Consider the following 12,416-nt stretch of genomic DNA (forward strand, 5'->3'; position numbering starts at 1 on the left):
AGTTGGAAGCGCAGAGCCGCATGACCAACTAACAAGCCAGTAAAGGTTAAATAAGGGCGGCTGGCACCGAGAGTGAATCTGAACCCTTGCTCGATCTCCAACATTCCCAAACAACTCATCTCCAAGAATTCGAGCCCATTCAAGATGGCGACCTTGTTCGATAACATTCACAGGCGTGCGCACCGGGTGCATGCCCGCTTCCATCCCCACCACGACGATCGTCACGCGGAAAGAGACTCGTATATGACCTTGACGATCCGTAATCTTCCCTTGGGGACCACAGAAAACGACGTCTTTGAGCACATTAGGCGACAGAGACACGATTCTGACCCCATTGTCAATCCCTTGACCAAGGAAACGAACCAGCGCACGCTCTGCGCGGTCGTCACAATTCGCCAGGAGACAGAGGAGAAATGCAAAGTTGTGCGTGACAAGCTCCATCTTACACGCATCTACCCAAGGTTCCCGGCGGGAGATGTCAAAGATTCAGTTGTCATGGTGAGCGATGAGTTTCTCGGTGTAACAACGATCGCCGAGCACGATGACCCTCAGTTCGAGTAAGCCGCTTTGCCATAACCTGGATTCATGTTCGATGATGAGAGCTTCTCGCTGACAATGCCGAATACAGTATGTATTTCGTTCATGGTCTCGGAGGGCATGCTTTTAAGTCTTGGAGCACGGACAAAGGTGCACCTCACATGTGGCCCAGAGACTTCCTTCCCAACGACATCAAAGCTAGGCCCCTGGATCCCATGAATTGGCACGGCCCGAAGTTAGCTGGTCGCTTGGCAACCGTGGGATATCGTGCAAGCGCTATGTGTGCCTCCGCTGCCACTGCGACGATCGACAAGATATCGCAGAATTTCCTCAACCATCTTAGGGCTGACCGTACTGAGGTGAGTCCGACCACCATATTTTGTCTGCGTCTCTGACTAACGCTCAGTCCAACAGGGATCAAAGCGTCCAATGTACTTCGCTTGCCATAGCCTTGGAGGCTTGGTCGTCTGTCAGGTATAGGAAATCCTGTCGACTCGAGGATCCGGTGTGGTCGTGTCTAACCATCGGTTCTTCTAGGCCCTTATTCATGCTCTGTCGAAAGAGTCACATAGGCTAGAGCGATTCCAAGATTGTCAAAGTACATTCTTCAATGGTGAAGAATGCCTCGTCAAGGGGATTTTCTTCTTTGGCACTCCCTTCGTGAGTCCGCAACCTTCGAACGCCCCGGAATCCCTCCATGTATCGGCGTTTGCTGACAGACAGCAATGATTACAGGAAGGCTCCAGGCTAGCCAGATATGCTTCCCGCATTGTCAAGTTCCTCCGGGGCAATGACACTCTGATAGATAGCTTGAGTATCGAATCCGAGGACCTAAACACCATTGTTGCCAGGTTTGATCAGATGCGAAACCACCCAAGGACAAGGATTCCGATTGTGATCGCATATGAGATGCAGCCAATGTTTGGAATGAGATTCGTACGTCGAAATATCGTTTCCTTTTTCAGTAAAGGTCTCCTCAGGAATCATAAGAGCTCCGATTCAACCTGACACTAACACATACTCTCAGGTAACGGACCCCGACTCAGCCATGAGCTCATTTGACTGCCAGACCATCGGCATTGAAGGCGATCACCGTACCATGATCAAGATGGAGAACAACCAAGACCAAAGTTACCGTGACGTTGCTGAATTCATAATTCGAATGATCCAACAGACACTCTCTGGATCCAGCATTATCCCATCCTCTTCTGCGGCGAAGCTTGGGAGAAAAGTCTTTCAGGAACTGCCTTTCAGACAGAACCTAGCGAGAGACGAAAGCCCCCCTCCATATAAAGGCCAAGGTTCATGCCGGCCTTCCACAGCAAGTTCGGCCAGCGACGGAACATCGGCCTCTGACCCTTCTCCTCACTCCCAACCAGTTGGTTTGGGTATCAGCAACCCAAAATCCGAAGAAAGCAACACTCCCAGCATATCCCGCTCCAACATCGTCCCCGTCAGGCTCGACGACCTTATGATGCCTCCCAATCGTATAAATGGTGGAAAGGAAGATAACCGAGATTTCGCCCTGCTCTCAAAATTCGACGTCGTCTTCCTTCTCGACGACACGGGATCGATGATGGAAGCCATCGAGCCGGCCCCCTCAATTAATGGCAACTGCGAGGCAAAGGAACGTTCGAAATGGGATGAAATGATCGAATCTCTGCGCTACATCGTCGATATTGTAACACACTATGACCGTGACGGTGTAGATGTGCATTTCTTATACCGGGACGATAAGGACGAGTTCAGAATCCAAAATGGACAACGGGTTCTAGATCTCTTGACCAACGAAGTCAGTCCAGACGAGATTGGTGGCGGAACCTTCATTGCCGAGCGACTTTGGACAATCCTGACGGCCTATATCGACCGATTCGAAAACTATCGGCTACGGATGGCAGAGCGGGCACCTTGTCCCGAGAAGCCAAAAATGTTGAACCTTATTGTGATTACAGACGGAGCGGCGGATGACAAGGATGCGGTAGAGGATGTAATCGTCAATGCAGCGAGGAGGCTGGATGAACTGAGGGCGCTTCCGAACCAGGTAGGAATTCAGTTCCTGCAAATCGGCAGAAACGAAGCGGCTTCGAGATGGTTGAAGACATTGGATGATGACCTGAACGAGAAGCATAGAGTTCGAGACGTGAGTTGGACCTTCCCACCCGTCTTATCCTGCCGCCTCATTGAAGCCATACTGACAGAACGCGTGGGATAGATGGTTGACACCCGTCCCTGGGACAGAGTCGATGAGATAGATAAGTCTTTGCAAGAGAGACTTACTAACATTCTCCTCGGCGGCATTGACAGAGCCAGAGACATGGAGTAAGCCCAAAGAAACGAAGGAACATGGTGTCTTAATGCTCCACCTGAGTGAAGGGATGGAGCAGATTTCGATCATGATGACAATTTTTGACAAGGCGCTTAAGAATGATATTCTGTTGCTTTGGTTGGATTTGACCGAGGGTCACATTCGGTTGGCAGCGCACGTGGGACACGAGGCCATGACCAATGGAAATAATTATTTGTCTTGATGAGTGACTTAACATGGCGTCGCGGTGTTACGGCCCCTGTATATCATTCAATATCTGTTTTATAATCACTGCGAGTTTCCCCTTTGTTAGCGTTCTGGACGATACATCAATGCGTGGGCTGCCCTGACGGGCAAAGCTACCTGTATGTTTCCCAGCTCGTGGAATACTCAGACAATCTTGGTCTCCACGCCTCGCTTCAACCAAAGCACCCTATCCTCCACCCCTGCCTTCGCAAAGTCATGTGCCAGTTGGGCCCCAGATTCCGCAAAGTGACTCCATGACTCGAAGTGCAATGGAACAATTACGTCGGCTCCGATGTCCTTGGCCAACTGCGCTGCCTGGTCACCACCCATGGTGATCTGCAGCGGGCCTCCACCATCAGCACCCCCGCCGGGCAAGATTACAGTTGCTTTTCCGATGTTCAGCATGGCGACAGCGATATGATATTTCGCCTTCATCTTGCCAAGCTCTTCGAGATGAATCGTGTCTCCAGAGAAGTATATCGCATTCGGACGACCGTCAGGCTGTGTTCCAAAAGCCCCGTCTGAAGAGCTGACAATGAAGCCCACTACCTGACCGCCAGGTAAGTGCTTGCATGGAGTGGCCGTCACTTCCAGCTTCCGCGCTTTTCCCTCGCCTCCAAAATCAAGACAAACGGTTTCCCAGTTCTTAAGGCCCCGCACTCCTGGCCGCGGAGCTAGTTGAGAAGCGCCGTCTCTGGTGGTGAGGACCCTTCGAGCATCAAGAAGGCGTCGGCCAAGCTCATCTAGGTTATCCGGATGATCTTCATGGCTGAGTAGAACAGCATCGATGGGAGGGAGCTGGTCGATTGTTAAGGCCGGGGAGTCGGACTTTTTGATGACAAGACCGCGATACTCGATTTGGGTGCTGCCGGGACCGAACACGGGGTCTGTGATAAGATTGATACGGTTCGGACTGCTTGGCTCACCAAGATGGATCAAGGCGGTAGCTGTACCAATATTGGTAATGCTGAGGGGGTAATCAAATGAAATTTGTGTCGGGGGCATGATGAGAGATCAGGTGCCGTGGACAACCACCTTTGTGTCGATGTTTGATAGCCGTGAAAATGTGAGTACTTGTCTTGCAATTCTCTCCAAGCCAATTTGGAAATTGCATGCTGTTAAGCTGACCATGGTTCTGTTGAGCTTTGGGTGGTTTATGTAAAGACAGATCCCTCATCAGTGCGTAATGTGGGCATCATGAGCAACGGCGCCGCAGTGACCATGTTCTCCACAGAAGTTCTCCAGAGTGAATATCAGATGATGGTTCAAGGTCCAGGCGTCGAAACGGCATTTTGGAGAGGCGTGGGAGGAAGTCGACGTCAACCATGTGATGGCTCGCCCTGGCCGGTCCGGAAGCCAGTCGCTTGTCATGTTGGGCCGTCTTCAAGCTGGATGACGAGGATTGGCAGATGACAAGTCTGGAAAAGACGCGACATTGTCCAGTTTCGGATTGGAACTCAAACGTGTGTAAAGTGGAAGTGTCTAGCAGAACTGATTTATACGAAAGCGCGTGGTTGTAATCCAGTGTCGTCGTGGGTGCTGTCCACCCACATACATACAAGTACCTTGAGGTGGAGGTAGAGGTAGAGGTAGGTTGCCTGTATGAACAGCAGATAAGATAAGCTGATACCCAATAAGCAACCTACCTAACGAGACGGCATAGAACCCCCCCGCCGCGAGACGGGTTGAACGCTCAGACCACCTAAATGCAGTAGAAACCCCTGCTTTTGCTAATAATTCCGGCAGCCAAAATCCTTAGCAAAAGGGGGGGTTTTGCAAAAGAGGGTGCTTGCGCACAGACCAGACATGAGCCTCTTGGCCACTGGAAGCCTGTCGATGGACCAAAAAAGTGGACCAAAAGTGGGCCATTAGACCCAGCTCCCCCCCCCCCGGTACAAGGGTATAAGTGTTCTCTCCCACCAAAACCTGACCCCTGCTTTTGCTAATCCGGGCCGTCAGCGTTGCAATTAGCAGTTTGCAGTCCTTACATATTGACCCTTAAAAGTTTATTAGCGTAGTTCTTGCCCCACATACTCTTACAAGGGGGGTTGCAAAGCGGGACACATCTATCTACGGCTTCTAATTGGCTGAAATTGCCTAACCTCAAAGTGAGAGCGAATTAACAGAACACACGCACACAAACCCTCTAAATACTAGCCTAGAATTATTAGAATTACTAGAACTACTACCCTATTGCCTTCTATAATAGGAAAGTTATAGCGTACTTATAGGGTACTCTAGCGCATTCAACTAATTAGATTTTAGGATTACTTGTTAAAATAATTAGTAAATTAATAATTTTTCTTGAAATTACAATTTTGACCAAAATTACACAAATTACCCAAATTACTTAAATAGATTTAAAAAGCGGTATAAATACTAAATTTCAATTGGAATCAACGAAATCTAAAACTCTAAAGCGGATGTTTGCTCAACGCATATACTAATATTTGGTCCGTGTACGAACAAACACTAGTAATTAACTAGTAATTAACTAGTTAGTTATATATAATCCTCTTCCGCCCTTCCGTTTTTAAATCTATTCTTTTACTCTCTTTTATATACAACCCTCTCTTTTACCCTTACTAACCCTTTTTTATCTTAATACTTTATTAACTCTTATAGATTATTAACCTTTAACTTCAATTGCTTTAATAAGAGGAAATTCAATATTAAAAAGATAATAGCAATCCTATTACTAATAATAAAGAGAATTTTATTTATACGGGTAATATAGACTATAATTATAATAAGTACGCTACTAAGGAAAGGAACTTACGTAATTAGTAATGCTATAAGCTCCTCCTTTTTACCCTGCTACGCCGCTCCGCTATTATTAACGCGCTTAATTAATATATTTACCTTCTAAATTATTACTATATATTAATTATTACTAACTATTATTATTAGTACCTTAATTACAATTATCCTTACCTAAATTTAAAAGTCCTACTCCGCCTTAACCCTAATAAATCCGCAATGCTTATAATAATAATAATAATAATAATAATAATACGCAAGACCCCCTATTGTTACCCTCGCCCAACGCTAATACTACCCTCTTATTATTAATTAACCCTACTGAATTATCTTTTACTTCTTAACTGTTACTTAAAAAGTGAAAGTTAGCGCCCACTATATATAAGGAGCATATTATCTATAAAGTACTTCGTATATATACTAAAATAGATTATAAGGAGATTACTAATTGCTTTAATTTTACTATAAGGTAAATATAATTTTAGAAATAAAATTATTAGTATTTAAATTCTAATAACTAAATAGATAAATATAATATATTTACTTATATAAAATAATCCCCTAATACTGTAAAGTAGGGGGTAGACTGTATATTATTCCGCTGTCCACCCTTAAAATTCTCTTCCACTATATAAATATACCTATAAAATTAAAGAGGTTCCTATCGTAGTACAAACTCTAGAAGCGTATCCCTGAATTTAATTAATATAGCGAATATGCTATTTAAATAGCGATAGAAGTGCAAAGTATCTGCTACGTAGAATAATCTACGCGCCTCCCCCTTAGTAAAAGAACCCGCCGCCTTCGTTTCGAATTCGCTTTACAATTCGCTAACTTTACCCTATTTAAATAGGAGTCCTAGATTTAGTTTAATAAAACGTAAGTAAATAGTATTAATTAAAGCCGTCGTTTCGTTACCCTCTTTAAAAATAAAAATATTAACAACTTTACTAAAATTAAATCGAAACTTCGGGGATAAATATTTTAGGTTTGCTTTACGGGCAAGATAAAGAGTATATTTGTCTTTTAGAACTATAAAGAGTGGGGTACAATTACTAGTAAATCCTACTAGGAACGGATTTTCCCTCTTTTACAACAATTTTAGTTACAAAATTCGTCCTTCTATATTATACAGAATAATACTCCTTCTTATAGTTTACGAGCAATAAAGGTATTTATAGCTCAAATTTTCGATCCCGCAAAGGTTATCCCTTGGCCCCCTTACTCTCCCGATTTTAATTCTATTAAAAACGTCTGGAATTGGATAAAAAATTGGATTGAGTGTAAATACCTAATTAAACCAACTAGATTGAGTCTCAAATCTACAATCGAGGAAGCTTAGGAAGCTATTCCAGTCGATTACCTTTAACGGTTAGTATATTTAATGCCTAGAAGAATACAGGCGGTTATTACTGCGAATAGAAGCCATACCTAATACTAGGGGAAGTATCGGCTATAAAAAGGTACTCGGATTACCCTAGTTTTAGTATAGCAAATACAGTAATTCTCCGTAACTCCTTTCTCCCTATTCAAAATCTATAGGGTCCATATATGCAATTCTATTAGTTTTATTCCCTATCACCCCCCTTATCATTCCCCTATCAAAATCCCCTATAAGTACCGAACTAACGAACTTTCCAGGGGTGATGTGTACTACCAGAGGGAATGCGGGCAACTGAAATCTTTAGCAAAAGGGGGGGTTTTAGCAAAAGTGGGGGTTAGCAAAAGCAGGGGTTTCTACTGTGTAACTGCCTGCATTCACACCTACCCGACTCGACCTCAGCTGGGGCAAGAATGCGACAATACACTGGACCCACCCGCCGCCCAAGGCAACGAGAGCTTGAGGTAAGCTCCATCGATAGCTACGTACCTTTGTCCGTGCGTCAACGCCAGCCCATTGCCCGCCTGCCGACTTGTTCAGTTGCATCAACACAACATCTCAATCCGGAACAGTTCATCCATCAAACAACCATTTCGTCTACCATACCCGAGCCCTTCGACCTGCGCGCTTACCGGTCTATTCACAAACCCAAGAAACAGTCAATCACGCTGACGCCTCAAGACAGCCTGACGTCACCTTTCCTTCAACTAGACAAACCGCCAGTCGCTGCAATATCTCCACAATAATGGCGGACCAGGAGCGCCAACATGCCTTGGCTTCGTTCAAGGCGAAACTGATCGAGTCGCGAGAGTGGGAAGCAAAGCTTAAGAACTTGCGTCTGGAGCTCAAGGGCCTACAGAAGGAGTACGACCAAACAGAAGAGAACATCAAGGCGTTGCAAAGTGTCGGCCAGATCATCGGCGAGGTCCTGAAGCAACTGGACGATGAGAGGTGTACGTCTTGCATCCCCTATCCATTCTCTGGAGACCATTACGAACTTATTATGCCACAGTTATTGTCAAGGCCTCCTCCGGCCCCAGATACGTCGTCGGCTGCCGATCAAAGGTCGACAAGGCGAAGCTCAAGCAGGGAACACGTGTGGCGCTCGATATGACAACTCTCACCATCATGCGCATGCTCCCCCGCGAGGTCGACCCGCTAGTATACAACATGTCGCTCGAGGATCCTGGCCAAGTCAGCTTCGGGGGTATCGGCGGTCTCAACGATCAGATTCGTGAGCTCAGAGAGGTTATTGAGCTGCCCCTCAAGAACCCAGAGCTGTTCTTGCGAGTCGGAATCAAGCCCCCCAAGGGTGTCTTGCTCTATGGCCCTCCAGGTACCGGAAAGACATTACTAGCCAGGGCTGTCGCGAGCAGCTTGGAGACCAACTTTTTGAAGGGTAAGCTCGCACCCTCTTTGTCTTGCATCTTGACGGCGCCAATACTCGAACACATGTCACTAATACTGCGCGTTCGTAGTCGTCTCCTCCGCCATCGTCGACAAGTACATCGGTGAATCCGCCCGTTTAATCCGCGAAATGTTCGGCTACGCCAAGGAACACGAGCCCTGCATCATCTTCATGGACGAGATCGATGCCATCGGTGGCAGGCGTTTCAGCGAGGGTACATCTGCCGACAGAGAAATCCAGCGTACACTTATGGAGCTCCTCAACCAGCTCGACGGTTTCGACTATCTCGGCAAGACCAAGATCATCATGGCGACGAACCGCCCCGATACCCTCGACCCTGCTTTGCTGCGTGCCGGCCGTCTAGATCGCAAGATTGAGATTCCTCTGCCGAATGAGGTCGGTCGTCTGGAGATTCTGAAGATTCACGCCTCTGGTGTGGTTATTGAGGGCGATATCGACTACGAGAGTGTTGTGAAAATGAGCGATGGCTTGAACGGTGCTGATTTGCGCAATGTGGTTACTGAAGCGTAAGTTGACAATTTCCTGCTTTTAAAAAAATGCCGACCATGCAGCACCCAGCTAACTCTTCTATTTTACATAGTGGTCTGTTTGCGATCAAGGACTACCGCGATGCGATCAACCAAGACGACTTCAACAAGGCGGTGCGCAAGGTTGCCGAGGCCAAGAAGCTTGAGGGCAAGCTCGAATACCAGAAGCTATAATAAGACTGGAGTAGTTGGTGGTTGGAGTTGTGGGGGAGGAGGTGGTAGCAGTTGAGCAAACAACAGTGATGAAGCATCTTAGACACGGACAAGGCAGACTTTGCGCCCTACCTAGATGCGGGTGGGGAAGATGATGATAGGCGAGCTTTCAGCTGTAATTTGTACACAAGCGACTACCACGATGCCCGCAGGAAGGGCGTCAGAATGGCTATTTGATGGCTTATGGCATCGTTCCCTTCCTTCAACCCTAGGGTGAAGCTTGACGGTTCTTAATTTTGGGCAGTAACGATGACATGTCCTTGAAATTCGCATCCTATCTTAGTTCTTCAGGACCATCCTCAATCGAATGGCTGGAATTGGGTAAACAAAATTACCGTAGAAATCATCTCCGCTTCAGATGACCATATCTTCCACGTGGTGGTAGCTGTCTAACCTTGTCACAAGGAGGTAAGCAACACAAAAACTCAGTATGGACGGGAGTGACCCCCCCCCCCCCCCCCCCGGAGCCACGGTTGTTTCCTCCCACAACATTAGTAAAGTAGGTAGCACCGCTTTCACCACCGCCATGCAGCTTCCCGGCTGCTGGTCTACGGCACCCGCTTTGTTATGCCTTACTGTTGAGAAGGATGGATGAGCAGATGTCTAGGTGGATGGACGTACGGATGGATGGATCATGATGGCAAGATGGTTCCGGTTTGTGCAACCCTGCCAATCAACCATGTTTAGTGTTTTTTTTTTTTCCCGCGCCTCATCATGAAAACCAGAGGGAAGATTGTCCGATTGTCTTTGCCCCTCAGGCAACGAGGTTGAATACGCTTGCCTTCCTTCTTTTGTACATGTTCCACGTGCATGTATGGACATGCAAGTGTTGATCAGCTCGGTTTCGGGTCAAACACGGACGGAATTTTGTCGGTCTAGACCTCCTAGCAAAGACAAGGAGGAAGTCTCCGGCATCACGTTTTCCGGCCGCGGTTATTGTCCGGTCTGTAAGTGACTTAGTTCTGTGCCACTCACTTCTCCGCATGTTTCCATGGTTCCATCCGGTTCCTGATTGCCTTGTGAGCTTGTGAAGGTGGATCAACCCAAAATATCTTTCCCGCTTGCTTACCTGCTGTGTTGTGTACATACACTGACAAACGATAATATGTGTAAAAGAAAATCGTAGGTGAATTGGCTTATAACTTGCCAATGTGCACTTTACCTCTTGTGGTGATGCGATGGAGCAGATAGTGTTATGCGGCTCAGTGGCTGGGATGGCTGGGTGGCTAGTGTAAAAGTAGTAAGTAGGCGTGGTAGGGTGCCATTCATCTCTCTCTGTGAATGGTAGTAGTGTCTGTTCCTGTTCCTGGGCGGGCGCCGCCGCCGAAGAGCGGATCAACACGATACGAGGTAGCATGGCAGATAGAACTCTAGTCGCATTGGTTTGTGGAGCGGCTGGTCGATACAATAGTATAGATATCCGGCTAGGATGAATGGTGGTCACGCTAACATTATCATGCTCATGGCGGTAGAGTAGTGTGTAGCATTATTGCCATGTGAAAGATAGAGTGAGAGCTTGCCGGGTTTGAACAAGGCGCCACCGTATTGTAAGATTGCACAAAGATCGAAAAAGGGAAACTGGACCGCGGACGTTGTTCGTATTTTCCTTTGGGTTTGTGGCTGACTGGCTGATGATCTTTCTAGAAAGAGAGGTATGGACGAATTCCATCAACCTAGCTAACTCTTGTGACATGGTGTTCTCTTTGGGGACACCTTCCATCATCCAGCATATGAATGACCCGGCATTCTGGGAGCAAAGATTTCATGGGTTGCTAAGAATAGCAGGAATCCGGCCGGCGGCCGAATGGTATTCGTTTTCCACATTTTTAGCGGCCTGGATGGTCCTCCTTGTGCCCGTGGAGAAGGGTGCCACAGCCGCAAAAAGTGGGCTCCTGAAAGATGACTTCCACCTCTGTCGGTTGCTTGGAAATTCAGCTAGCGATCTAGGGCAAGCCGTGTCGTCGTAATCAGAGTACCCAAAGGAAATCATATGGAGCTGGAGGGCACCTGCGAACGAAGAAAGACGGATAGAGGTACTAGGGCCCCGGTAGTTTATGCCTTGGGGTTGGGTTTGTCCTGTGATACGCGGAAGATGCTTATTGTTTGTCGTTGTTCTGCTCCGACCCAGGTTCGGGAGGCTGAGTAGGTCAGGGGTTGATCGACACTAACCGCGTGATGGCGCCCCCATACCCCGTATGTTTATTCATTATCCCGCACATTTCGGAAAGGATGTCACGGCCGATCGCCGGGCTTGAAGAATGGATGGCGCGCGTCATGCGAAGGGCGCAGACAGCATTCGTTGCCAGTGACGTTGCGGAGGGCTTCATTCGGCTCACGGCGCCGTTATGAACGAGGCTCTCCACCGCCATAGCCCTGAAACCAAACCCCTGAACCTATTGCCACAGCATAGGTACGCAGTAGATACCGGACTTTGGAATTACTGTACGAGCACACAGGGCACTTATCGGAATGTGAGAGAAACCGGGCGAGGCGGTGAGGATGTAGAGATATCGAAGGATTACAGGAATACGCCACGGTCTATCTGGAGAGAGAGCTTCTGGCTTTCATAATCATTCGAGGCCTCTGTTGGGGTGACTGAGTCGTGGATGTTGTGGAGAGTTGAACCTATCTCTACCTGCTTGCCGAGCGCAGTGCGTGCAGTGCATGAGGTTTATGATCCAACCAATAAAGGGAGCCCCGTGCCTCGTTCTGCCAAGCAGTGAAGAGTCGCCAATCAATGACAAAGCTGGAATGGCTTGCATTTGACTGTTTACTGTTGACATATATAGCGTCCACCAGAGATGCGACCGGTTTGACGATCTCGAGTTGGCTGAAACACACGATATCGTGCAAATAGGTAGGAAGAAGTGTACATTGCGGTCTGGCCTTCTACAGCACATTTCATGGTGGGCCCGGGGTGGCACACATGTAAGCTGCGGGCTTTCAGCTGCGTCTGTGCACATGTAAGACCTAACACGGTCAGTTTCTTGCGAGACACAGCAAGAGAGGATACGATTC

At 47.4% G+C, this 12,416-nt stretch overlaps 3 protein-coding genes across 3 annotated transcripts; 2 read left to right on the plus strand and 1 right to left on the minus strand.

Annotated features, from left to right (window-relative positions):
* Positions 1-495: 495 nt before the first annotated feature.
* On the plus strand, positions 496-2,860 carry NCU07369 (hypothetical protein; the record flags this gene model as incomplete). The annotated part of the gene is made up of 6 exons (XM_953769.2): positions 496-557; positions 629-896; positions 952-1,002; positions 1,273-1,473; positions 1,565-2,677; positions 2,750-2,860. The coding sequence occupies 6 exons, from the start codon at positions 496-498 to the stop codon at positions 2,858-2,860; spliced, it is 1,806 nt and encodes a 601-aa protein (XP_958862.2).
* On the minus strand, positions 655-4,660 carry NCU07368 (hypothetical protein). Its single transcript, XM_953768.2, has 2 exons — positions 3,206-4,660; positions 655-3,133 (listed from the first exon to the last, which is right to left on the minus strand). Exon 1 carries the CDS (start codon positions 4,091-4,093, stop codon positions 3,233-3,235), a length of 861 nt encoding a protein of 286 aa, XP_958861.1. The 5' UTR covers positions 4,094-4,660; the 3' UTR covers positions 655-3,133; positions 3,206-3,232.
* A 3,069-nt stretch (positions 4,661-7,729) lies between these two features.
* On the plus strand, positions 7,730-9,750 carry rpt-4 (regulatory particle, ATPase-like-4). Its single transcript, XM_953767.3, has 4 exons — positions 7,730-8,182; positions 8,242-8,628; positions 8,708-9,164; positions 9,239-9,750. The coding sequence occupies exons 1-4, from the start codon at positions 7,975-7,977 to the stop codon at positions 9,357-9,359; spliced, it is 1,173 nt and encodes a 390-aa protein (XP_958860.2). The 5' UTR covers positions 7,730-7,974; the 3' UTR covers positions 9,360-9,750.
* Positions 9,751-12,416: the final 2,666 nt, after the last annotated feature.

Source organism: Neurospora crassa, linkage group I (genome assembly GCF_000182925.2).
Source record: "Neurospora crassa OR74A linkage group I, whole genome shotgun sequence".
Classification (NCBI taxonomy): Eukaryota; Fungi; Ascomycota; class Sordariomycetes; order Sordariales; family Sordariaceae; genus Neurospora; species Neurospora crassa.